Raw genomic sequence first — 27,436 nt, forward strand, 5'->3', positions numbered from 1 at the left:
CAAAAATCAGCAGTCTCTTATGATACCAAAAGTTTTACGCTAAAGTCCACAACATAAGATATGCAAATATATAAAGCTGATGTTTTGATTCTTCTTAAACCGTGAGAGTTTGCTTTAATCCCGGTTTCCCGCTGCTGAGTGAGGCTTTTTCTGGCCGTGCCGTGACTCGCCTCCGTCATTCCTGTGATGTCACCGCTTCAGAATGAGCCGCTGTGTTCGGGCCTGTGAGCTCGGCACATGTGGAAACTCACACATAAACTATAAACACATGAAGCAACAAATGTGTTTCATCATTCACCCAAACTACCAACTGACTAAAGCTGCAGTAGTTCAACCTCCTCTGCAGATTAACCTCTTAACTCCCGCCATAACCGAGCACATTTTCTCCATGGTCAGCTTTCCCCAAATCTGAGGTTCTAGACTGGAGAGTTCACAGTCTGTAGGCCTCTATGCTAGACTGTGAGCTAGACTGCGACGTTTTCACTGTGTCACTTTTTTTGCTCTATTTATTTGTGCTTTTTTTTTTTTTTTTTACAATTTTTTCTGCTTTTTTAACCATTTTTCTGCTTTTTTAACCATTTTTTTCCTGCTTTTTAGACCATTTTTTTTAACCATTTTTTCTGCTTTTTAAAAAAAAAAAAATCTGCTTTTTTAACATTTTTTTTTGCTTTTTTAACAAATGTTCTGCTTTTTTAACAATTTTTTTTGCCTTTTAGACAATTTTTTTCCTGCTATTTGAACCCGTTTTTTCTGCTTTTTTAACATTTTTTTTTGCTTTTTTTTCTGCTTTTTAGACCATTTTTTCTGCTTTTGAAAAAAAAAAAAATCTGCTTTTTTAACAATTTTTTTTGCCTGTTAGATAATTTTTTTCCTGCTATTTTAACCAGTTTTTTCTGCTTTTTTAACAATTTTTTCTGCTTTTAGACAATTTTTTCTGCTTTTTTTTTTAACAATTTTTCTGCTTTTTTAACAATCTTTTTTTGCCTTTTAGATCATTTTTTTCCTGCTATTTTAACCAGTTTTTTCTGCTTTTGTAACATTTTTTTTCCTTTTTTTTTTTGTACATTTTTTTCTGCTTTTTAAAAAAAAAAAAAATCTGCTTTTTTAACTTTTTTTTGTGCTTTTTAGACCATTTTTTCTGCTATTTTAACAATTTTTTCTGCTTTTTTAACTTTTTTTTTCTGCTTTTTATACCATTTTTTCTGCTTTTTTTTGAACACTTTTTCTGCTTTTTTAACTTTTTTTTTTGCCTTTTAGATAATTTTTCCCCCGCTATTTTAACCAGTTTTTTCTGCTTTTTAACCATTTTTTCTGCTTTTAGACCATTTTTTCTGCTTTTTTTTTTATTTTACTTTTTTACATTTTTTCTGCTTTTTTAACAATTTTTTTGTGCTTTCTTGTAAGTGTTTTATGGCATTTTTGTACCTTTTTTGTTTCTTTTTCATCCTTGTTTACATCTCGTTTTCATCTCTATTTTGGCGCTTATTTTTAAAAAGCTTTTAAGGAGCTTAGATTTGGGTAAAGCCAAACTGGAGAAAATGTTCAGGTGGGAGTTAAGAGGTTAACGAGTGAGCCTGAGCTTTATTCATTCAAAAGTGACATTACAACAAAACTGCTCAGTCAAAGCGGCCTGAGAGGAGAGCACCTAAAGGAGCAGAGAGGAGAGCACCTAAAGGAGCAGAGAGGAGAGCACCTAAAGGAGCAGAGAGGAGAGCACCTAAAGGAGCAGAGAGGAGAGCACCTAAAGGAGCAGAGAGGAGAGCACCTAAAGGAGAGGAGAGCACCTAAAGGAGCAGAGAGGAGAGCACCTAAAGGAGAGGAGAGCACCTAAAGGAGCAGAGAGGAGAGCAGCTAAAGGAGCAGAGAGGAGAGCAGCTAAAGGAGCAGAGAGGAGAGCACCTAAAGGAGCAGAGAGGAGAGCAGCTAAAGGAGAGCACCTAAAGGAGCAGAGAGGAGAGCACCTAAAGGAGCAGAGAGGAGCACCTAAAGGAGAGGAGAGCACCTAAAGGAGCAGAGAGGAGAGCACCTAAAGGAGAGGAGAGCACCTAAAGGAGCAGAGAGGAGAGCAGCTAAAGGAGCAGAGAGGAGAGCAGCTAAAGGAGCAGAGAGGAGAGCAGCTAAAGGAGCAGAGAGGAACACCTAAAGGAGCAGAGAGGAGAGCAGCTAAAGGAGCAGAGAGGAGAGCACCTAAAGGAGCAGAGAGGAGAGCAGCTAAAGGAGCAGAGAGGAACACCTAAAGGAGCAGAGAGGAGAGCACCTAAAGGAGAGAGGAGAGCACCTAAAGCAGAGAGGAGAGCACCTAAAGGAGCAGAGAGGAGAGCACCTAAAGGAGCAGAGAGGAGCACCTAAAGGAGCAGAGAGGAGAGCAGCTAAAGGAGCAGAGAGGAGAGCAGCTAAAGGAGCAGAGAGGAGAGCAGCTAAAGGAGCAGAGAGGAGAGCACCTAAAGGAGCAGAGAGGAGAGCAGCTAAAGGAGAGAGAGGAGAGCACCTAAAGGAGAGAGAGGAGAGCAGCTAAAGGAGCAGAGAGGAGAGCAGCTAAAGGAGCAGAGAGGAGAGCAGCTAAAGGAGCAGAGAGGAGAGCAGCTAAAGGAGAGAGAGGAGAGCAGCTAAAGGAGAGAGAGGAGAGCAGCTAAAGGAGCAGAGAGGAGAGCACCTAAAGGAGAGAGAGGAGAGCAGCTAAAGGAGCAGAGAGGAGAGCACCTAAAGGAGCAGAGAGGAGAGCAGCTAAAGGAGCAGAGAGGAGAGCAGCTAAAGGAGCAGAGAGGAGAGCAGCTAAAGGAGCAGAGAGGAGAGCACCTAAAGGAGCAGAGAGGAGAGCACCTAAAGGAGCAGAGAGGAGAGCACCTAAAGGAGCAGAGAGGAGAGCAGCTAAAGGAGCAGAGAGGAGAGCAGCTAAAGGAGCAGAGAGGAACACCTAAAGGAGCAGAGAGGAGAGCAGCTAAAGGAGCAGAGAGGAGCACCTAAAGGAGCAGAGAGGAGAGCAGCTAAAGGAGAGAGAGGAGAGCACCTAAAGCAGAGAGGAGAGCACCTAAAGGAGCAGAGAGGAGAGCACCTAAAGGAGCAGAGAGGAGCACCTAAAGGAGCAGAGAGGAGAGCAGCTAAAGGAGCAGAGAGGAGAGCAGCTAAAGGAGCAGAGAGGAGAGCAGCTAAAGGAGCAGAGAGGAGAGCACCTAAAGGAGCAGAGAGGAGAGCAGCTAAAGGAGAGAGAGGAGAGCAGCTAAAGGAGAGAGAGGAGAGCAGCTAAAGGAGCAGAGAGGAGAGCAGCTAAAGGAGCAGAGAGGAGAGCACCTAAAGGAGAGAGGAGAGCACCTAAAGCAGAGAGGAGAGCACCTAAAGGAGCAGAGAGGAGAGCACCTAAAGGAGCAGAGAGGAGCACCTAAAGGAGCAGAGAGGAGAGCAGCTAAAGGAGCAGAGAGGAGAGCAGCTAAAGGAGCAGAGAGGAGAGCAGCTAAAGGAGCAGAGAGGAGAGCACCTAAAGGAGCAGAGAGGAGAGCAGCTAAAGGAGAGAGAGGAGAGCAGCTAAAGGAGAGAGAGGAGAGCACCTAAAGGAGAGAGAGGAGAGCAGCTAAAGGAGCAGAGAGGAGAGCAGCTAAAGGAGCAGAGAGGAGAGCAGCTAAAGGAGCAGAGAGGAGAGCAGCTAAAGGAGCAGAGAGGAGAGCAGCTAAAGGAGCAGAGAGGAGAGCACCTAAAGGAGAGGAGAGCACCTAAAGGAGCAGAGAGGAGAGCAGCTAAAGGAGCAGAGAGGAGAGCAGCTAAAGGAGCAGAGAGGAGAGCAGCTAAAGGAGCAGAGAGGAGAGCACCTAAAGGAGCAGAGAGGAGAGCAGCTAAAGGAGCGGAGAGGAGAGCAGCTAAAGGAGAGGAGAGGAGAGCAGCTAAAGGAGCAGAGAGGAGAGCAGCTAAAGGAGAGAGAGGAGAGCACCTAAAGGAGAGAGAGGAGAGCAGCTAAAGGAGCAGAGAGGAGAGCAGCTAAAGGAGAGGAGAGGAGAGCAGCTAAAGGAGCAGAGAGGAGAGCAGCTAAAGGAGAGAGAGGAGAGCACCTAAAGGAGAGAGAGGAGAGCAGCTAAAGGAGCAGAGAGGAGAGCAGCTAAAGGAGCAGAGAGGAGAGCAGCTAAAGGAGCAGAGAGGAGAGCAGCTAAAGGAGCAGAGAGGAGAGCACCTAAAGGAGCAGAGAGGAGAGCAGCTAAAGGAGCAGAGAGGAGAGCACCTAAAGGAGCAGAGAGGAGAGCACCTAAAGGAGAGAGAGGAGAGCAGCTAAAGGAGCAGAGAGGAGAGCACCTAAAGGAGCAGAGAGGAGAGCAGCTAAAGGAGCAGAGAGGAGAGCAGCTAAAGGAGCAGAGAGGAGAGCACCTAAAGGAGCAGAGAGGAGAGCAGCTAAAGGAGCAGAGAGGAGAGCAGCTAAAGGAGCAGAGAGGAGAGCACCTAAAGGAGCAGAGAGGAGAGCACCTAAAGGAGAGAGAGGAGAGCAGCTAAAGGAGCAGAGAGGAGAGCACCTAAAGGAGCAGAGAGGAGAGCAGCTAAAGGAGCAGAGAGGAGAGCAGCTAAAGGAGAGAGAGGAGAGCACCTAAAGGAGCAGAGAGGAGAGCAGCTAAAGGAGCAGAGAGGAGAGCAGCTAAAGGAGCAGAGAGGAGAGCAGCTAAAGGAGCAGAGAGGAGAGCAGCTAAAGGAGCAGAGAGGAGAGCAGCTAAAGGAGAGAGAGGAGAGCAGCTAAAGGAGAGAGAGGAGAGCAGCTAAAGGAGCAGAGAGGAGAGCAGCTAAAGGAGCAGAGAGGAGAGCAGCTAAAGGAAAGAGAGGAGAGAGGAGAGCACCTAAAGGAGAGAGAGGAGAGCAGCTAAAGGAGCAGAGAGGAGAGCAGCTAAAGGAGCAGAGAGGAGAGCAGCTAAAGGAGCAGAGAGGAGAGCACCTAAAGGAGCAGAGAGGAGAGCAGCTAAAGGAAAGAGAGGAGAGAGGAGAGCACCTAAAGGAGAGAGAGGAGAGCAGCTAAAGGAGCAGAGAGGAGAGCACCTAAAGGAGCAGAGAGGAGAGCAGCTAAAGGAAAGAGAGGAGAGAGGAGAGCACCTAAAGGAGCAGAGAGGAGAGCAGCTAAAGGAGAGAGAGGAGAGCACCTAAAGGAGAGGAGAGCACCTAAAGGAGCAGAGAGGAGAGCAGCTAAAGGAGCAGAGAGGAGAGCACCTAAAGGAGAGGAGAGCACCTAAAGGAGCAGAGAGGAGAGCAGCTAAAGGAGCAGAGAGGAGAGCAGCTAAAGGAGCAGAGAGGAGAGCAGCTAAAGGAGCAGAGAGGAGAGCAGCTAAAGGAGAGAGAGGAGAGCACCTAAAGGAGCAGAGAGGAGAGCACCTAAAGGAGCAGAGAGGAGAGCAGCTAAAGGAGCAGAGAGGAGAGCAGCTAAAGGAGCAGAGAGGAACACCTAAAGGAGCAGAGAGGAGAGCACCTAAAGCAGAGAGGAGAGCACCTAAAGGAGCAGAGAGGAGCACCTAAAGGAGCAGAGAGGAGAGCAGCTAAAGGAGCAGAGAGGAGAGCAGCTAAAGGAGCAGAGAGGAGAGCAGCTAAAGGAGCAGAGAGGAGAGCACCTAAAGGAGCAGAGAGGAGAGCAGCTAAAGGAGAGAGAGGAGAGCACCTAAAGGAGAGAGAGGAGAGCAGCTAAAGGAGCAGAGAGGAGAGCACCTAAAGGAGCAGAGAGGAGAGCAGCTAAAGGAGCAGAGAGGAGAGCAGCTAAAGGAGAGAGAGGAGAGCAGCTAAAGGAGAGAGAGGAGAGCACCTAAAGGAGAGAGAGGAGAGCAGCTAAAGGAGCAGAGAGGAGAGCACCTAAAGGAGAGAGAGGAGAGCAGCTAAAGGAGCAGAGAGGAGAGCAGCTAAAGGAGCAGAGAGGAGAGCAGCTAAAGGAGCAGAGAGGAGAGCAGCTAAAGGAGCAGAGAGGAGAGCACCTAAAGGAGAGGAGAGCACCTAAAGGAGCAGAGAGGAGAGCAGCTAAAGGAGCAGAGAGGAGAGCAGCTAAAGGAGCAGAGAGGAGAGCAGCTAAAGGAGAGAGAGGAGAGCACCTAAAGGAGAGAGAGGAGAGCAGCTAAAGGAGCAGAGAGGAGAGCACCTAAAGGAGCAGAGAGGAGAGCAGCTAAAGGAGCAGAGAGGAGAGCAGCTAAAGGAGCAGAGAGGAGAGCACCTAAAGGAGCAGAGAGGAGAGCAGCTAAAGGAGCAGAGAGGAGAGCAGCTAAAGGAGAGAGAGGAGAGCACCTAAAGGAGAGAGAGGAGAGCAGCTAAAGGAGCAGAGAGGAGAGCACCTAAAGGAGCAGAGAGGAGAGCAGCTAAAGGAGCAGAGAGGAGAGCAGCTAAAGGAGAGAGAGGAGAGCAGCTAAAGGAGAGAGAGGAGAGCACCTAAAGGAGAGAGAGGAGAGCAGCTAAAGGAGCAGAGAGGAGAGCACCTAAAGGAGCAGAGAGGAGAGCAGCTAAAGGAGCAGAGAGGAGAGCAGCTAAAGGAGCAGAGAGGAGAGCACCTAAAGGAGAGGAGAGCACCTAAAGGAGCAGAGAGGAGAGCAGCTAAAGGAGCAGAGAGGAGAGCAGCTAAAGGAGCAGAGAGGAGAGCACCTAAAGGAGCAGAGAGGAGAGCAGCTAAAGGAGCAGAGAGGAGAGCACCTAAAGGAGCAGAGAGGAGAGCAGCTAAAGGAGCAGAGAGGAGAGCACCTAAAGGAGCAGAGAGGAGAGCAGCTAAAGGAGCAGAGAGGAGAGCAGCTAAAGGAGAGCACCTAAAGGAGCAGAGAGGAGAGCACCTAAAGGAGAGGAGAGCACCTAAAGGAGCAGAGAGGAGAGCAGCTAAAGGAGCAGAGAGGAGAGCAGCTAAAGGAGCAGAGAGGAGAGCAGCTAAAGGAGCAGAGAGGAGAGCACCTAAAGGAGCAGAGAGGAGAGCAGCTAAAGGAGAGCACCTAAAGGAGCAGAGAGGAGCACCTAAAGGAGAGGAGAGCACCTAAAGGAGCAGAGAGGAGAGCAGCTAAAGGAGCAGAGAGGAGAGCAGCTAAAGGAGCAGAGAGGAGAGCACCTAAAGGAGAGAGGAGAGCACCTAAAGGAGCAGAGAGGAGAGCACCTAAAGGAGCAGAGAGGAGCACCTAAAGGAGCAGAGAGGAGAGCAGCTAAAGGAGAGGAGAGCACCTAAAGGAGCAGAGAGGAGAGCACCTAAAGGAGCAGAGAGGAGAGCAGCTAAAGGAGCAGAGAGGAGAGCACCTAAAGGAGCAGAGAGGAGAGCACCTAAAGGAGCAGAGAGGAGAGCACCTAAAGGAGCAGAGAGGAGAGCAGCTAAAGGAGCAGAGAGGAGAGCAGCTAAAGGAGCAGAGAGGAGAGCACCTAAAGGAGCAGAGAGGAGAGCAGCTAAAGGAGCAGAGAGGAGAGCAGCTAAAGGAGCAGAGAGGAGAGCAGCTAAAGGAGCAGAGAGGAGAGCACCTAAAGGAGCAGAGAGGAGAGCAGCTAAAGGAAAGAGAGGAGAGAGGAGAGCACCTAAAGGAGCAGAGAGGAGAGCGCCTAAAGGAGCAGAGAGGAGAGCAGCTAAAGGAGCAGAGAGGAGAGCACCTAAAGGAAAGAGAGGAGAGCACCTAAAGGAAAGAGAGGAGAGCACCTAAAGGAAAGAGAGGAGAGCAGCTAAAGGAGCAGAGAGGAGAGCAGCTAAAGGAGAGAGAGGAGAGCAGCTAAAGGAGAGAGAGGAGAGCACCTAAAGGAAAGAGAGGAGAGCAGCTAAAGGAGAGAGAGGAGAGCACCTAAAGGAGCAGAGAGGAGAGCAGCTAAAGGAGCAGAGAGGAGAGCAGCTAAAGGAGCAGAGAGGAGAGCAGCTAAAGGAGCAGAGAGGAGAGCACCTAAAGGAGCAGAGAGGAGAGCAGCTAAAGGAGCAGAGAGGAGAGCACCTAAAGGAGCAGAGAGGAGAGCACCTAAAGGAGCAGAGAGGAGAGCAGCTAAAGGAGCAGAGAGGAGAGCAGCTAAAGGAGCAGAGAGGAGAGCACCTAAAGGAGCAGAGAGGAGAGCAGCTAAAGGAGCAGAGAGGAGAGCACCTAAAGGAGCAGAGAGGAGAGCACCTAAAGGAGCAGAGAGGAGAGCACCTAAAGGAGAGGAGAGGAGAGCAGCTAAAGGAGCAGAGAGGAGAGCAGCTAAAGGAGCAGAGAGGAGAGCACCTAAAGGAGAGGAGAGGAGAGCAGCTAAAGGAGCAGAGAGGAGAGCACCTAAAGGAGAGGAGAGGAGAGCACCTAAAGGAGCAGAGAGGAGAGCACCTAAAGGAAAGAGAGGAGAGCAGCTAAAGGAGAGAGAGGAGAGCACCTAAAGGAAAGAGAGGAGAGCAGCTAAAGGAGAGAGAGGAGAGCACCTAAAGGAGCAGAGAGGAGAGCAGCTAAAGGAGCAGAGAGGAGAGCAGCTAAAGGAGCAGAGAGGAGAGCAGCTAAAGGAGAGAGAGGAGAGCAGCTAAAGGAGCAGAGAGGAGAGCAGCTAAAGGAGAGAGAGGAGAGCAGCTAAAGGAGCAGAGAGGAGAGCACCTAAAGGAGCAGAGAGGAGAGCAGCTAAAGGAGCAGAGAGGAGAGCAGCTAAAGGAGCAGAGAGGAGAGCACCTAAAGGAGCAGAGAGGAGAGCAGCTAAAGGAGCAGAGAGGAGAGCAGCTAAAGGAGCAGAGAGGAGAGCACCTAAAGGAGCAGAGAGGAGAGCACCTAAAGGAGAGAGAGGAGAGCAGCTAAAGGAGCAGAGAGGAGAGCACCTAAAGGAGCAGAGAGGAGAGCAGCTAAAGGAGCAGAGAGGAGAGCAGCTAAAGGAGCAGAGAGGAGAGCAGCTAAAGGAGCAGAGAGGAGAGCACCTAAAGGAGCAGAGAGGAGAGCACCTAAAGGAGCAGAGAGGAGAGCACCTAAAGGAGAGAGAGGAGAGCAGCTAAAGGAGCAGAGAGGAGAGCAGCTAAAGGAGCAGAGAGGAGAGCAGCTAAAGGAGCAGAGAGGAGAGCAGCTAAAGGAGCAGAGAGGAGAGCAGCTAAAGGAGCAGAGAGGAGAGCACCTAAAGGAGCAGAGAGGAGAGCACCTAAAGGAGCAGAGAGGAGAGCAGCTAAAGGAGCAGAGAGGAGAGCAGCTAAAGGAGAGAGAGGAGAGCACCTAAAGGAGAGAGAGGAGAGCACCTAAAGGAGCAGAGAGGAGAGCAGCTAAAGGAGAGAGAGGAGCAGCTAAAGGAGCAGAGAGGAGAGCAGCTAAAGGAGAGAGAGGAGCAGCTAAAGGAGCAGAGAGGAGAGCAGCTAAAGGAGAGAGAGGAAGCTTAGATTTGGGTAAAGCCAAACTGGAGAAAATGTTCAGGTGGGAGTTAAGAGGTTAACGAGTGAGCCTGAGCTTTATTCATTCAAAAGTGACATTACAACAAAACTGCTCAGTCAAAGCGGCCTGAGAGGAGAGCACCTAAAGGAGCAGAGAGGAGAGCACCTAAAGGAGAGAGGAGAGCACCTAAAGCAGAGAGGAGAGCACCTAAAGGAGAGCACCTAAAGGAGCAGAGAGGAGAGCACCTAAAGGAGCAGAGAGGAGCACCTAAAGGAGCAGAGAGGAGAGCACCTAAAGGAGCAGAGAGGAGAGCACCTAAAGGAGCAGAGAGGAGAGCACCTACAGGAGCAGAGAGGAGAGCAGCCAGCAGGGGTTCACTTACTTATCCCATGCATGTTGTGAATGTCTCAGGTTTTTCTGCAAAATATCCTTATAAACCTGTGAATTCTTGTTTGTATTGATGATGTCATGTTGTCCAGGCCCTGAGGAAACAAAACAGCCCCACATCCTGATGCTCCTTCACACTGAGGAGAGGGTTTAGATGTTGCTGATGTTGCCTCCACACATGACGTCGTGTGTTCCTCCCAAACTATTCGGTTCAGATATCTGTCCAGATGTTTACTCTCTGTTTGGACCTGGTTTAACCTCTGTCTGTGTCTCGCAGGAAGATCTGCCGGAACTGTAAGTGCGGCCTGTCCGAGCACGACGTCCAGATGAAGTCTGAGCAGGACATGAAAGTGGGCAAACTGTTCGAGGACACCAAGTACACAGGTCTGAGCCAGAGCTTCACACTGACCTGTTTAAACCCTGTAGTTTATGTTTTTTTCTGCTTTTTTAACATTTTTTTCTGCTTTTTTTTAAACAATTTTTCTACTTTTTTTTTTTACTTTTTTTTCTGCTTTTTTTTAAAACAATTTTTCATCTTTAAAAAAAAAAAAGTCTGCTTTTTTAACAATTTATTTCCTGCCTTTTTTTTTTAAACCTTTTTTCTGCTTTTTGAACAATTTTTTCTGCTTTTTTTTCTTTTCTTTTCTTTTTTTTTTTTTTTTTTTGAACAATTTTTCTCCTTTTTTTAAACCTTTTTTTCTGCCTTTTTAATCATTTTTTCTGTGTTTTTTTATTTATTTTTTTGCTTTTTAACAATTTTGTCTGTTTTTTGAAACAATTTTTTCCTGCTTTTTTTTGTATCATTTTTTCAGCTTTTGTATTTTTTACATTTTTTTCAGCTTTTTTTTTTTTTACATTTTTTTCAGCTTTTTTTTTTTTTTTTTACCATTTTATCTGCTTTTTTTTAAACACATTTTCTGCTTTTTTTTTAACCATTTTTTCAGCTTTTTTAACCATCTTTTTCTGCTCCTCCAGGTCTGAGTCAGAGCTTCACACTGCCCTGTTTAAACCCTGTAGTTGATGGTTAAACCCTGTAGTTGACGGTTAAACCCTGTAGTTGACGGTTAAACCCTGTAGTTGACGGTTAAACCCTGTAGTTGACGGTTAAACCCTGTAGTTGATGGTTAAACCCTGTAGTTTATGTTTATCTCCTCCAGGTCTGAGTCAGAGCTTCACATTTATCTGTTTAAACCCTGTAGTTAAACCCTGTAGTTGACGGTTAAACCCTGTAGTTAAACCCTGTAGTTGATGGTTAAACCCTGTAGTTAAACCCTGTAGTTGATGGTTAAACCCTGTAGTTAAACCCTGTAGTTAAACCCTGTAGTTGATGGTTAAACCCTGTAGTTGACGGTTAAACCCTGTAGTTGACGGTTCTGGTTCCTCCAGGTCTGATGGCGAAGCTGAAGCGTGACGGGCTCCCCGGGTACCAGTCCAGCACGGCCCTGACCATCTCCGTGCCCTGCTCCTCTGTGGCTCAGGTCCTGCCCCCCCTCTCCTCCGCCACTGCCCGGGCGCCGCAGAGCTCCGCCTCCAGCTCCGGGTACTCCTCCGTCAGCTCCTCCACAGGCTCCATCCCGGGCGCCGTGGCCGGGGCGGAGAGCGGAGGCCCTGGATCTGCGGGGTTCACAGGCGCCGCAGGAGGTGCAGGAGGTGCAGGGGGCGCAGGAGGTGCAGGTTCCGTGGCTGGTGCAGGTGGTGCAGGAGGTGCAGCTGGTGCAGGAGGTGCAGGCCCCGCGTGGGGTGCAGGAGGTGCAGGTCAGTGACGTCGCATTAGCCCATAAATGTTTTGGTTTTAGTAAATAAACTTTCACCTGAGACCAAAAACAACAATCTCTCCACAGAAGTAGCTTCAAATGTTCCTGCCTTGGACGTAAAGCAGTGCTAAGTAACTCTTCCCCCTAGAGGCCATAAGAGCAACTGCAGGTGTCGTAGCAAGTTAGGATTTCTTAACTTATTAATTGTCTTGGAGAGTAAATCCTACACTGACAGGAAAGACTAAGGGACAGGGGGATATTGTTCATCCAATTATACAATGGAGATATTTTTTTTCACTCAAACTTGGCTGTAAATACTGTTTAAAGTGACGTTAGCCCGCAGTTAGCTTTGCCCGTTAGCATGTTAGCTTCTTCTTCGTGATTCCATTAGTGTGTATTGGTGACTCGGACCGGTGGCAGTCAAGTTGCAAACATGGTTTTCTGGCCAGAGCCACCAGGGGGAGATGAAAGACCCTCCAATCATCCCATAAACACTTGTATTACCCCCACAGGGACGACGGGGAGGGTTTATTAAGGTAAACACGTTACTTAGTTCTGCTTTAACTATGTATTTTTTATTTAACTATGGTTCTTTCATAGGGATTTTAAAAAATCTAAAACCTAATAGTTTATATAGTTTATTTAAAACTAAATAAGATCCAAAAGTCTTTGTAATTAATATATAAATAAAACCATCAGTTCTGTCTCGGTGAAAGTTTGTCCATCTTGAAACTGTTTATAATAATTTAGCTGAATCACATTTTCACCCAAAGACTGAACCCAGACTCGCCCTGGTGCAGGTGCGGCCTCGGCTCGTGGCCCCGCGGCGCCTGTAGGGGGCGTCGCCGTGAGCCTGACCCCGGTCAAAGGTCAGGCGGTGCCCGTCTCCGTCTACACGTCAGCGTCCTGTGTGGAGCCGGTGCCCAAAGACACGCCCATGAAGTCTGTGACGTTCGAGTGGGCCCCTCCCGTCGCCAACAAGCACGTGGTGAGAGACATTTTAGATTCATTTTGCTGAACATTTTAGACAGAATCTGCAAACTTTTAGGTTCCTACAGTAGAGTCTGAGGACAAAATTCAAATCATTTTCGTTGAAAGTTTGTCTTTGTTTCATAAAAGTACCTCATGGTGTGAAAAGTTTGGAGACTCCATGTCCATGTCCATGTGTGGCTCAGATACTGGAGTGTGTTTGGTCAAATATGGAAGATTTATTATCAGAATGGGAATTTTCACCTCTTAACTCCCGCCTGAACCGAGAGGATCTTTTTCCTCACGTCATCAGATTTTTTTTCCATCATTTTTTTGTTGGGTATTCAACTCATTTTCGTCAATTTTGTAATCAATTTTTTGTCACATTTTTGTCATTTTTTTGGGTCATTTTTTTGGTCACATTTCTATCATTTTTTTGGTCAATTTTTTATCAAAATTTTGTCATTTTTTGTCAAATGTTTGTAATTTTTTTGTAATTTTTTTGTAATTTTTTTGTCACATTTCTGTCTTTTTTTTCGTCAATTTTTTATCCAAATTTTGTCATTTTTTTTGTCATTTTTATCACATTTTTGTAATTATTTTGTCACATTTTTGTATTTTTTTCGTCAATTTTCCATCCATCCATCCATTTTCTTCCGCTTTATCCGGGGCCGGGTCGCGGGGGCAGCAGTCTCAGCAGAGATGCCCAGACTTCCCGATCCACACACACCTCCTCCAGCTGTTCTGGGGGGACCCCGAGGCGACACCAGGCCAGCTCGGAGACATAGTCCCACCACCGTGTCCTGGGTCTTCCACGAGGCCTTGTCCCACTAGGACATGCCTGGAACACCTCCCGCGGGAGGCGACCAGGAGGCATCCGAAACAGATGCCCGAGCCACCTCAGCTGGCTCCTTTCGACGTGAAGGAGCAGCGACTCTACTCCGAGCTCCTCCCGGGTAACTGAGCTCCTCACCCGATCTCGGAGGGTGCGCCCAGCCACCCTGCGAAGGAAACTCATTTCGGCCGCTTGTATTCGCGATCTTGTCCTTTCGGTCATTACCCAAATCTCATGACCATAGGTGAGGGTGGGAACGTAGATCGATCGGTAAATCGAGAGCTTTGCCCTCCGACTCAGCTCCCTCTTCACCACGACAGACCGATACAGCGACCGCATCACTGCTGACGCCGCACCGATCCGTCTATCGATCTCACGCTCCATCCGTCCCCCACTCGTGAACAAGACCCCGAGATACTTGAACTCCTCCACTTGAGGCAAGGACTCCCCACCGACCTGAAGAGGGGAAACCACCTTTTTCCGGTGGAGAACCATGGCCTCGGATTTGGAGGTGCTGATCCTCATCCCGGCCGTTACACACTTGGCTGCAAACCGCCCCAGAGCAGCTGAAGGTCCTGGTTCGTTGAAGCCATCAGAACAACATCGTCCGCAAACAGCAGAGATGAGACTCTGAGGCTCCCAAACCGGACACCCTCCGGCCCCTGGCTGCGCCTAGAAATTCTGTCCATAAAAGTAATGAACAGAACCGGTGACAAAGGGCAGCCCTGGCGGAGACCAACACGCACCGGGAACAGGTCTGACTTACTGCCGGCAATGCGAACCAAGCTCCTGCTGCGGTCATACAGGGAACGGACAGCCCTTAGCAGAGGGCCCCGGACCCCATACTCACGGAGCACCCCCCACAGGGCACCACGAGGGACGCGGTCGAACGCTTTCTCCAGATCCACAAAACACATGTGGACTGGTTGGGCGAACTCCCACGAACCCTCGAGTACCCGATGAAGGGTATAGAGTTGGTCCAGTGTGCCACGACCAGGACGAAAACCGCATTGTTCCTCCTGGATCCGAGGTTCAACTATCGGCCGGATCCTCCTCTCCAGCACCCTGGAGTAGACCTTACCGGGGAGGCTAAGGAGGGTGATTCCTCTGTAATTGGAACACACCCTCCGATCCCCCTTTTTAAAGAGAGGGACCACCACCCCGGTCTGCCAATCCAGGGGCACTGTCCCCGACCGCCACGCGATGTTGCAGAGACGTGTCAGCCAAGACAGTCCTACAACATCCAGAGACTTAAGGTACTCAGGGCGAATCTCATCCACCCCCGGAGCCTTGCCACCGAGGAGCTTTCTCACCACCTTGGTGACTTCAGCCCCGGTGATGGGCGAGCCCACCTCCGAGTCCTCAGCCTCTGCTTCCTCATTGGAAGACGTGACGACGGGATTGAGGAGGTCCTCGAAGTACTCCTTCCACCGCCCGACGACATCCCCAGTCGAGGTCAGCAGCCCCCCACCCGCACTGTAAACAGTGTTGGTGAAGCACTGCTTCCCCCTCCTGAGGCGCCGGATGGTTTGCCAGAATTTCTTCGAGGCCGACCGATAGTCTTCCTCCATGGCCTCCCCGAACTCCTCCCAGACCCGAGTTTTAGCCTCCGCGACCGCACGAGCTGCAGCACGCTTGGCCTGCCGGTACCTCTCAGCTGCCTCAGGAGTCCCACAAGCCAACAAGGCCAGGTAGGACTCCTTCTTCAGCTTGACGGCATCCCTTACTTCCGGGCGCCACCACCGGGTTCGGGGATTGCCGCCGCGACAGGCACCAGAGACTTTACGGCCACAACTACGAGCAGCCGCATCAACAATGGAGGAGGAGAACAGAGTCCACTCTGACTCCATGTCCCCCGCCTCCCCCGGAATCTGGGTGAAGCTCTTCCGGAGGTGGGAGTTGAAGACCCCACTGACAGAGGGATCCACCAGACGTTCCCAGCAGACCCTCACAACACGCTTGGGCCTGCCAGGTCTGACCGGCTTCCTCCCCTGCCAGCGGATCCAGCTCACCACCAGGTGGTGATCAGTTGACAGCTCCGCCCCTCTCTTCACCCGAGTATCCGAGACACGCGGCCGGAGGTCAGACGACACAACTACAAAGTCGATCATCGACCTCCTGCCTAGGGTGTCCTGGTGCCACGTGCACTTATGGACACCCTTGTGCTCGAACATGGTGTTCGTTATGGACAAACTGTGACTAGCACAGAAGTCCAATAACAGAACACCACTCGGGTTCAGATCGGGGAGGCCGTTCTTCCCAATCACCCCCTCCCAGGTCTCACTGTCGTTACCCACGTGGGCGTTGAAGTCCCCCAGCAGAACAATGGAGTCCCCAGTCGGAGCACTATCTAGTACCCCTCCCAGGGACTCCAAGAAGGCCGGGTACTCTGCACCGATGTTGGGCCCGTAGGCCGAAACAACGGTGAGAGACCTGTCCCCGACCCGAAGGCGTAGGGACGCGACCCTCTCGTCCACCGGGGTGAACTCCAACACGTGGCGGCTGAGCTGGGGGGATATGAGCAAACCCACCCCAGCCCGCCGCCTCTCCCCGCGGGCAACTCCAGAAAAATGGAGAGTCCAGCCTCTCTCCAGGAGTTGGGATCCGGAACCCAAGCTGTGCGTGGAGGTGAGCCCGACTATATCTAGCCGGTATCTCTCAACCTCCCGCACAAGCTCAGGCTCCTTCCCCCCCAGCGAGGTGACGTTCCATGTCCCGAACGCCAGAAGCTGTGCATGTGGACCAGGTCGTCGAGGCACCCGGCCTCGACTGCCACCCAGTCCTCTTAGCACCCGACCCCTACGGATCCCTCTGCGGGTGGTGGGTCCACAGGAGGGCGGGCCCACGTCGTCCCTTCGGGCTGGGCCCGGCCGGGCCCCGTGGGCAGAGGCCCGGCCACCAGACGCTCGCGTTCGGGCCCCAACCCCAGGTCTGGCTCCAGGGTGGGGCCCCGGCTGCGCCATGCCGGGCGACGTCACGGTCCTTGAGTATTGTACGTCCATAGAGATCTTCTGAACTGCTCTTCGTCTGACCCGTCACCTCGGACCTGTTTGCCATGGGAGACCCTACCAGGGGCATAAAGCCCCAGACAACATAGCTCCTCGGATCATTCGGGCTCAAACAACCCCACCACGTTAAGGTAGCAGTTCATGGGGTTGTTCGTCAATTTTTTATCCAAATTTTGTCAATTTTTTGTCATTTTTGTCACATTTTTGTCATTTTTTTGGTCAATTTTTTGTCATTTTTTCGAATTTTTTTTGTCAATTTCTTGTGACATTTTTGTGACATTTTTGCCACTTTTTCATCAATTTTTCGTCACTTTTTTGTCAATGTTTTCTCACTTTTTTGTCACATTTCCATCATTGTTTTCGTCTCAGTTTTGTTGCTATTTTCACAGCTTTTTTCCAGAAGCTTTTGGATTGGGGTAAAGCCAAACTGGAGAAAATGTGCTGAAATAACATGTTTGAACATTTTTTGTCCTAGAATTTCAGACACTGAATATTCAACATATAATAAAACGTTTCAAATTCAAAATAAAACATTTGCTGTAGAAAAAAATTCTAATGGAAAAATTCACCCTTAAAATATATATTTTTTTAAACCAAGCCCTTCAATTCAACAATTCAGAGAGTGAAATTTGCAGCGAAAAATTCACACAGAACATCCTGAACACCGAGGCCGGAGCAGTCGATCCAGAGTCGAGCCAAATTCTGATTCCTCATCTGTAAGTCCCGCCCACTAAAGACACAAACCAATAGGAAACATCCTGCGTCTCAGCTCTCAGTCATCCAGGATCGACTGCTCAGGCCTTGAGGTCCAGGATGTTCTGTGTGAATCTTTTCACTGTGAATTTTACACTCTGAATTTGTAGTTGAATTTAAGGACTTGAATTCTTTAAATATTGAATATTTTAAGGGTGAATTTAAGTATTTGATTTTTTTATTGCAAATTTTACACTGAATTTAGACTGCTGAATTGAATGTTTTGAAAAATAGTACAGTAAATATTTAAAAGGTGCATTTCTCATTTTCAATTTAAAACCCTTCATAAATGAGCAGTGAAAATTCATGCTATTTCAATGTTAAAAATATTCAAAGCATAAACATTTAAAATTCACATTTTGATGAGACAAAAAATCTTCCATAGTCAAAACATATGATTAATTATAATAATCCCGATTTAATTATGTTGGGTATTTGGGTAAAGCCGAACTGGGTTAACCCCTTAACTCCCACCTGAACCGAGCACATTTTCTCCAGTTTGGCTTTATAAAAATAGCAACAAAACTGAGACGAAAACAATGATGGAAATGTGACAAAAAAGAGAGAAAACATTGACAAAAAAGGGACGAACAATTGATGAAAAAGTGGCAAAAATGTCACAAAAATGTCACAAGAAATTGACAAAAAATGGACAACAATTTTACCAAAAAAAAGACAAAAATTTGACAAAAAATTGATAAAAAATTGACAAAAATGTGACAAACATTTGATTAAAAAAATGACTAAAAAATGACAAAAAATTGATAAAAAAGTGACGAAAAAATGACAAAAAATGACAAAAAATGACAAAAATGTGACAAAAAAATGACAAAAAAATGACTAAAATGTGACAAAATGTGACAAAAAAATGACAAACATTTGATTAAAAAAATGACTAAAAAATTACAAAAAATTGATAAAAAAGTGACAAAAAATGACAAAAAAAATGACAAAAAATGGATGAAAAAATGACAAAAATGTGATAAACATTTGACAAAAAAATGACAAAAATGTGACAAAATGTGACAAAAAATGACCAAAATTTGATAAAAAGGTGACGAAAAAATGACAAAACAATTACAAAAAAAATGACAAAAAATTGACAAATTGACAAAAAACACAAATATATGACAAAATGTGACAAAAATGTGACAAAAAATGACAAAAAGAGTGACGAAAAAATGACTAAAAATTTTCGAAAATGAGTTGAACACCCAACAAAAAAATGATGAAAAAAAAAAATCTTTTCTAAAAAACTTGATTTCCACAATGACTGTTTTGTTCTTTTACTAAGACAGAAGGTTTGTTTACCTGCTTTACTAGTTTTGACCACTTCCTGTGATCCAAACTAATAAAGCTTCTGTCTTACTGAAAGAACAAAACAGTAACAGTCTAATCTAAGACAGTGTGAACCTTTTACTTAGTTGACTTCCATCATTTTCCCCGTTATTGAGCAGTTCTTCCTTAAACATTTCCCTGATGTGTCTCCGTCTCCTCGTGTTGAGTCTACGATCGTCAGACACGGCTCTTACTGAAGGACGTTCCTCCCTCCCGTCTCTTACTCTCTCCTCTTCTCCCTCCTCGTCCAGGCCGTCCGGTACATCGAGCTGCTGCCCCCTGAGAGGCGTCCCATCGCGGGCACGGCGGGCGCGGCGTACCGGAGGCAGCAGATGGCCCGGCAGCTCCCGGCCCACGACCAGGACCCGGCCAAGTGCCACGAGCTCAGCCCCGCCGAGGTCAAGCAGATGCAGCAGTACGTCCGCAAGTGCAAGGAGGAGGCGCTGGGCGTGGGGGACGTCTGCCTGCCCCAGGAGGTGGCGCTGGCGGCCGGCAGAGGCCAGGCCGGGGCGGGGGCTGGAGGTCCAGGAGCAGGAGGTCCAGGAGCAGGAGGTCCAGGAGCTGGAGGAGCTGGAGGAGCTGGAGGAGCCGGAGGAGCTGCAGGTGTTGGAGGAGTTGGAGGAGTCGGAGGTGTTGGAGGTCCGGGGTCTGGAGCAGCAGGGGCAGGAGGAGTTGGAGTTGGAGGTGTTGGATCAGCAGGAGTCGGAGGTGTTGGAGGTTCGGGGTCAGGAGGAGTTGGAGTTGGAGGTCCGGGGTCTGGAGCAGCAGGAGGCGTCCCAGGCGGAGCGAGGAGCATGGGCACCGCGGCCGCAGCAGGAGCCATGGGTCCTGGAGGTCAGGCTGGAGGTCAGGCTGGAGGTCAGGCTGGAGGTCAGGCTGGAGCTCTGCAAAACTTTGTAAGTAACATTTTTTCTGTCGATGATCGTGCATCAGAAGACCATGTGAATAAATGTGAGCGAGATGTAAAAATAAATAAAATGAATGAACGTTTTATTGAAAACAAACATTAAACTCAAACAGCAGGTTTAGGGCGAGATGAGTTCTTTCTCTCATATTGATCGATCTTGATCTTGTGGGATCGTCCCGTGACAAAAAAATGACAAAAAATGTGACAAAAAAATGTGACAAAAATATGACCAAAAAAATATGACCAAAAAATGACAAAAAATGACAAATGTGACAAAAATATGACAAAAAATTACAAAAAATGACAAAAAATGTGACAAAAATATGACAAAAAAATGTGACAAAAATATGACCAAAAAATGACAAAAAATGTGACAAAAAATGTGACAAAAAAATGTGACAAAAAAATGACAAAAAAATGTGACAAAAAAATGACAAAAAAATGACAAAAAATGTGACAAAAAAATGTGACAAAAAAATGACAAAAAAAATATGACCAAAAAATGACAAAAAAATGACAAAAAATGTGACAAAAAATGACAAAATATGACAAAAAAATGACAAAAAAATGTGACAAAAAAATGTGACAAAAAAATGACAAAAAAATGTGACAAAAAAATGACAAAAAAATGACAAAAAATGTGACAAAAAAATGTGACAAAAAAATGACAAAAAAAATATGACCAAAAAATGACCAAAAAATGACAAAAAATGACAAAAAAATGACAAAAAAATGACAAAATATGACAAAAAAATGTGACAAAAAATATGACAAAAAAAATATGACAAAAAATATGACAAAAAAAAAATGACAAAAAAATGACAAAAAAAATATGACAAAAAAATGACAAAAAATGACAAAAAAATGACAAAATATGACAAAAAAATGTGACAAAAAATGTGACAAAAATATGACAAAAAATATGACAAAAAAAAAATGACAAAAAAATGACAAAAAAAATATGACAAAAAAATGACAAAAAATGTGACAAAAAAATGACAAAAAAAGACAAACATTTGATTAAAAAAATGATGAAAAAGGACAAAAAATGACAAAAAGTGACAAAAAAAATGACAAAAAATGTGACAAAAAATGTGACAAAAAATGTGACAAAAATATGACAAAAAATGACAAAAAAGTGACGAAAAATTGATGAAAAAAATAAAAATAAAATAATAATAATGCATTGGTTTTATATAGCGCTTTTCTGGACACTTAAAGACGCTTTACATTGCACTATTCGTTCACTCCATACTCGGTGGTGGTAAGCTACTATTGTAGCCACAGCTGCCCTGGTGTAGACTGACGGAAGCGAGGCAACCAGTCTGCGCCATCGGCCCCTCCGACCACCACCAACCACTCACTCACTACATTCGCTAGGCTTCCTGGTGTTACTAAACGGTCTCCCATCCAAGTACCGACCAGGCCCTTCCCTGCTTAGCTTCCAAGGTGTGACGGGATTGGGCAGAGCAAAGGCGGTATGACCACATGACAAATGTAACAAAAAAAAAGGATAAAAATGTGATAAAAAAATGACAAAAATGTGACCAATAAATGACCAAAAATTTGAAAAAAAATGACAAAAATGTGACAAAAAATGTGACAAAAATGACAAACATTTGATTTAAAAAATGACGAAAATATGACAAAAAAGTTACAAAAATGAGTTGAACCCCCAACAAAAAAATGCTGGAAAAAAAAAATCTGATGACGTGAGAAAAAAGATCCTCTCAGTTCAGGCGGGAGTTAAGAGGTTAATGCTTTGATTTCAGTCTCTGCTGTTTGTGATTAATGCTTGAGTTGAACACCAGGTGGCGCCTCCTCCACACATTCAAACCCTTTCCTCCTCTCTCTGTCTGACTCACAGTGTTCTCCTTTTCCTCAGTGATTTAAATCCTTATTATTCATGCAGCACTTTCATTTTACAACAAACAGCGTCAGAGTCTGATGGAATAAACCTTTGAAACCTCTGAGTTTCAGGAAGAGCATTGTCTCATTAACGCGTCGCTCTGCCAGTTCAAACGCTCTCGCTGCAGAGAATTATTATGCTTTGTTTGAAGCTCAAAGAAAGCGTCTGTCCCGGGTTAAAAATGGGTTGATCTGAGGGAAAGGAAACAGCTGTGAGTAAATCTGGATCGGTTTAGACTCTGGAAGAAAATGCACCACAAACCTGAGGCTGAGGTTACGGCCGGTGCAAACCTGAGGAATTACTTTTATTGTAGAAGGTGAAGAAATGAACATCCACAACATTTTGAATGAGATCTGGAATTAGACCACATCGTATATATCGGGATATTTCAAATTCAGATCAGCTGAAAAAGTTACCAAAAAGAAACAGGTAAATCTCAAGCTGATTTTTAAATAAATTCATCTTAAACTGAGCTCTTTATTTTGTTTTCTCTTTATATAGAAACGCTGCCCTCAGAAAAAGATTGACCTGTTTTATTTTGAAGGCTATTTCTATTTAAGATATTATTGTATTTAAATGTGCGCCTTATGGAGCTTTGTTATACAGTGTTTGTTACATTTTATAGTGAGTTTTCAGTGAAACTACTCGTATTTGGCTTTAACTTAAAGAGGGGGTATTCTGCTTTTTTCAGTCCCATAGCACCAGTCTATATCACACTACAATGATGACTAAACCTTCTGCTGGTCTGTAAATGCAGTAAATTAGAATAACTGCCTTGTATAAAATGTCTCTCTCAAAATGGCTGTAGTGAATGTCTTGAAATAGGGCTCTGTCTCTTTAAGAACCTCTGAGCCTTTCAGACACGCCCCCTCCACACGCTGTCTGTGGCATCAGTGGGGAGGGGGTTCTTCTGAGGAGCAGTGGTTGGTTACTCGGCTGGTGACGAAAGCTCGGAGGCGTCTCCAGGAGGTGGGGGCGTTCCTAGGAGGACTCAGGCAAACCTATCCCTAAAATGGCCGCCATCAGAGTTTTTACAGATTACTCACAAATACGTGAATGTGCCAAGGCAACACTTCAGGCATGTTTTTAATGAGGGAGTGACATAATAACATGATGGAAAGCTTGAAAAAGTCGATTTTGCAGAATACCACCCCTTTAACATTTAATTTCACAGCTCTCACTTTGCAGAAAAAATACCGCGATATATATACTGTATATCGATATTCAACCTAAGTAAGCTGTGAAAATAGCAACAAAACTGAGACGGAAACCATGATGGAAATGTGACAAAAAAGTGAGAAAACATTGACAAAAAAGTGCCGAAAAAGTGGCAAAAATGTCACGAAAGTGTCACAAGAAATTGACAAAAAATGGACGAAACAATTAAAAAAATGTGACAAAAATGTGATAAAAAATTGACAAAAAAATGCCAAAAATGTGACAAAAAAAAATACGAAAATTTGATAAAAAATTGACAAAAAATTCCAAAAATGTGACAAAATGTTTTTTTTTTTTTTTACAAAAATGTGATAAAAAATTGACCAAAAAATTACAAAAAATTAGAAAAAAATTACAAAAAATTACAAAAAAATTACAAAAAAATTACAAAAATGTGACAAAATGTGACAGAAAGTTTTCAAAAATGTGATAAAAATTTAACAACAAAATTACAAAAAATTGCTGTGATATTTATATTTCTATTCTTTATAATGTTACATGGGCGGTTTAGCTCGGAGAAAGGGGGCGGAGTTTACTGAAGCGTCGTGTCTTCCGGGTTTGCAAAATACCTCCATAATATACTTGTATTTCTCACATAATGAGTGCTCCATAGTGATAGAGTAATATTGAGACCCTTTAAAGCTGGACCCGCCTCTCTCTGCAGAACTGCCACCAGTGCCGGGAGCCCATGCGCCCGGGCGACCCCGCGGTTTATGCCGAGCGAGCGGGTTACGACAAAATGTGGCACCCGCGCTGCTTCGTCTGCGTCACCTGCCAAGAGCTGCTGGTGGACATGATCTACTTCTGGAAGAAAGGCCAGATGTTCTGCGGACGCCATTACGGGGACAGCGAGAAGCCGCGCTGCGCCGGCTGTGACGAGGTGAGGACAAATCACAAAAACAAGTTCTGTAACATGTGTGTGTGTTTAACCCCTTAACTCCCACCTGAACCGAGCACATTTTCTCCAGTTTGGCTTTACCCCAATCCAAAAGCCTCTGGAAAAAAGGTGGGAAAATAGCGACAAAACTGAGACGGAAACAATGATGGAAATGTGTCAAAAAAGTGAGAAAACATTGATGAAAACATGGCAAAAATGTGACAAAAATGTGATAAAAAATTGACAAAAAAATGACAAAAATGTGACAAAATGTGGAAAAAAAAGATAAAAAATTGATAAAAAATTCACGAAAAAATTTGACAAATATTTTTTTTAAATGTGATAAAAATTTGACAAAAAATGTGACAAAAAATTGACGAAAAAATGACCAAAAATGACCAAAAAATTACAAAAATATGACAAAAATTTGACAACAAAATGACAAAAAATGTGACATAAATGTGATAAAAAATTGACGAAAAAATGACAAACATTTGATTAAAAAATGACAAAAAATGTGACAAAATGTGAAAAAAAGATAAAAATTGTATAAACATTTGACAAAAAAATGTGACAAAAAAATTACAAAAATGTGATAAAAAATTGACCAAAAAAATGTGACAAAAAAATTACTAAAATTTGACAAAATGTGAAAAAAATAATAATAAAATTTTATAAAAAAAAAAAAAAAAAATATGACAAAATTTGACAAAAAAAATTACAAAAATGTGATAAAAAATTGACCAAAAAAATGTGACAAAAAAATTACTAAAATTTGACAAAATGTGAAAAAAATAATAATAAAATTTTATAAAAAAAAAAAAAAAAAATATGACAAAATTTGACAAAAAAAATTACAAAAATGTGATAAAAAATTGACCAAAAAAATGTGACAAAAAAATTACTAAAATTTGACAAAATGTGAAAAAAATAATAATAAAATTTTATAAAAAAAAAAAAAAAAAATATGACAAAATTTGACAAAAAAAATTACAAAAATGTGATAAAAAATTGACCAAAAAAATGTGACAAAAAAATTACTAAAATTTGACAAAATGTGAAAAAAATAATAATAAAATTTTATATAAAAAAAAAAAATATATATGACAAAATTTGACAAAAAAATTACAAAAATGTGATAAAAATTTACAAAAAATGCCAAAAATGTGACAAAAAATTGACGAAAAAATGACCAAAAATGACCAAAAAATAATAAAAAAAATGGACAAAATGTGACTGAAAAATGAAAAAACAAAATTGATCAAAATTTGACAAAAAAATGACAAAAATGTGACAAAAAATGACCAAAAAGTTACAAAAATGAGTTGAATACCCAACAAAAAAATGATGGAAAAAAAATCAGATGACGTGAGGAAAAAGATCCTCTCGGTTCAGGCGGGAGTTAAGAGGTTAAACGAATGCCCTCAGTCCCTCAGGAGCTAAGTGTGTGTCGTGTCTGCAGCTGATCTTCTGTAACATATATGTATTATTAAACCAGTCCCTCAGTCCCTCAGGAGCTAAGTGTGTGTCGTGTCTGCAGCTGATCTTCTGTAACATATATGTATTATTAAACCAGTGCCCTCAGTCCCTCAGGAGCTAAGTGTGTGTCGTGTCTGCAGCTGATCTTCTGTAACATATATGTATTATTAAACCAGTGCCCTCAGTCCTTCAGGAGCTAAGTGTGTGTCGTGTCTGCAGCTGATCTTCTGTAACATATATGTATTATTAAACCAGTGCCCTCAGTCCCTCAGGAGCTAAGTGTCTGTTGTGTCTGCAGCTGATCTTCTGTAACATATATGTATTATTAAACCAGTGCCCTCAGTCCCTCAGGAGCTAAGTGTCTGTTGTGTCTGCAGCTGATCTTCTGTAACATATATGTATTATTAAACCAGTGCCCTCAGTCCCTCAGGAGCTAAGTGTGTGTCGTGTGTGCAGCTGATCTTCTGTAACGAGTACACTCAGGCCGAGGGGCACGACTGGCACCTGAAGCACTTCTGCTGCTTCGACTGCGACTGCGTTCTGGCCGGAGAGACGTACGTCATGGAGAACGACAAGCCCATCTGCAGGAGCTGCTACATGAGGAACTACGCCTTGGTGAGACGCTCAGCATGAGGTTTATCCAGGAAGTGACTCATGGCCTGGTCTTTCCCGCTTAGTCATTCACAAACACTCACAGGTTTGGGATCCGCTGGTTTGAGTCCTCGGTTTGATGGAATGTTCGCATCAAAAACAGTATTTGGACGTTTTCTCCAGTTTGGCTTTACCCAAATCTGAAAGCTTCAGAACTGGAGCTTTCAGCCTATAGACCAGTAATAATTTTATTATTATAATTTTATAATTTATAATTTTATTTTATTATAATTTTATTATTATAATGTTATTATTTATTATAATGTTATTGTTTTTTAGTATTTTATTATGTTATTATGGTTTAATTGTTATTATTATTTATGTATTTATTTATTTTATTTTATTATTATTAGTAGTATTTTATTATAATTTCATTATTATAATTTAATATAATTGTATTATTTATTATAATTTTATTATATATTTTTTTTAATTCTATTTTTTATTTTATTTTATTTACTTTTTATTTTTATTTTATTGTATTATTATTATTATTATTATTATTATTATTTTTATTATTATTATTATTATTTTATTATTATTATTATTATTATTTTATTATTATTATTATTATTATTTTATTTTTATTTTTTATTATTTTATTATTATTATTATTTTATTATTATTATTAATATTATTTTATTATTATCATTATTTTATTATTATTATTATTATTATTTTATTTTTATTTTTTATTATTTTATTATTATTATTATTATTTTATTATTATTATTATTATTATTAATATTATTTTATTATTATCATTATTATTATTATCATTATTATCATTATCATTATCTTTATTTTTATTTTTATTTTTATTTTTATTTTTTGTTTTATTTTTATTTTTATTTTTATTTTTATTTTTATTTTTATTTTTATTTTTATTTTTATTTTTATTTTATCATCATTATCATTAACTGCTGTTTTTCTCTCTGCTCAGAAATGCGCCTCGTGTCAGACCGCCATCGAGCCGGAGGCGGAGCGCGTGTCCTACAGCGCCCTCTGCTGGCACGCGCAGCCCGAGTGCTTCAAGTGCGCCGGCTGCTCCCAGTGCATCATGGGAAAGCGCTTCATGGTCGCCCAGAACCGCCTCTTCTGCTCCGTCGACTGCAAGAAGAAAGTCCTGTCCTGAGTCTGAGCGGGTCTGCAGATGACGTCACCGCTCAGGTCACGGGGGTTTAACCTCTTAACTCCCGCCTGAACCGAGAGCATTTTCTCCAGTTCAGCTTTACCCAAATCCTGTAGGCCAGTGTAACGCCTCATTTGAAAGCTAAGATCTACAAAACTCATCTAAATGGATCTTTTTCCTCACGTCATCAGATTTTTTTCCATCTTTTTTGGGGGGGAGGTATTCACTTTTTTGTCATTTTATGTCACATTTTTTGTCCTTTTTTTGTCATTTTTTTGTCATATTTTTGTCACATTTTTGTCTTTTTTTCCACACCTTTTTTCCAGAAGCTTTGTCATATTTTTGTCTTTTTTTGTAATGTTTTGTAATTTTTTTGTCATTTTTTGTCACATTTTTGTCTTTTTGTCATATTTTAGTCATTTTTTTGGTCTTTTTTTTTTGTCTTTTTTGTCCATTTTTTGTCATTTTTTGTCACATTTTTGTCTTTTTTTTCACAGCTTTTTTCCAGAAGCTTTGTCATATTTTTGTCTTTTTTTGTCATTTTTTGTCATTTTTTTTGTCATATTTTTGTCTTTTTTTTGTAAATTTTTTGTCATTTTTTGTCACATTTTGGTCATTTTTTTTTGTCATTTTTTGTCATTTTTTGTCACATTTTTGTCTTTTTTTTCACAGCTTTTTTCCAGATGCTTTGTCTTATTTTTGTCTTTTTTTTGTCTTTTTTTTTGTCTTATTTTTGTCTTTTTTTTGTCCATTTTTTGTCATTTTTTGTCACATTTTTGTCTTTTTTTTCACAGCTTTTTTCCAGAAGCTTTGTCTTATTTTTGTCTTTTTTTGTCATTTTTTGTCATTTTTTGTCATTTTTTTTGTCTTTTTTTTGTAAATTTTTTGTCATTTTTTGTCACATTTTTGTCATTTTTTTGGTCATTTTTTGTCATTTTTTGTCACATTTTTGTCTTTTTTTTCACAGCTTTTTTCCA

At 43.2% G+C, this 27,436-nt stretch overlaps 1 protein-coding gene across 2 annotated transcripts in view; it reads left to right on the top strand.

Moving 5' to 3' along the window:
* tes (testis derived transcript (3 LIM domains)) overlaps positions 1-26,504 on the top strand; it is a 35,362-nt gene extending 8,858 nt beyond the window's left edge. Inside the window, exons 3-10 of one of the 2 annotated variants that reach the window (XM_079560409.1) lie at positions 9,907-10,013; positions 11,016-11,303; positions 12,184-12,371; positions 18,538-18,925; positions 19,016-19,182; positions 22,985-23,200; positions 25,133-25,291; positions 26,271-26,504. In XM_079560409.1, the coding sequence (XP_079416535.1) occupies positions 9,907-10,013; positions 11,016-11,303; positions 12,184-12,371; positions 18,538-18,925; positions 19,016-19,182; positions 22,985-23,200; positions 25,133-25,291; positions 26,271-26,462 (1,705 nt within the window). In that variant the 3' untranslated portion in view covers positions 26,463-26,504. The remainder of the gene's footprint in view (positions 1-9,906; positions 10,014-11,015; positions 11,304-12,183; positions 12,372-18,537; positions 18,926-19,015; positions 19,183-22,984; positions 23,201-25,132; positions 25,292-26,270) is intronic. The other variant, XM_079560410.1, reaches the window with a different exon arrangement.
* Positions 26,505-27,436: the final 932 nt, after the last annotated feature.

Source organism: Gobius niger, assembly GCF_951799975.1.
Source record: "Gobius niger genome assembly, chromosome: 7".
NCBI classification, from domain to species: Eukaryota; Metazoa; Chordata; class Actinopteri; order Gobiiformes; family Gobiidae; genus Gobius; species Gobius niger.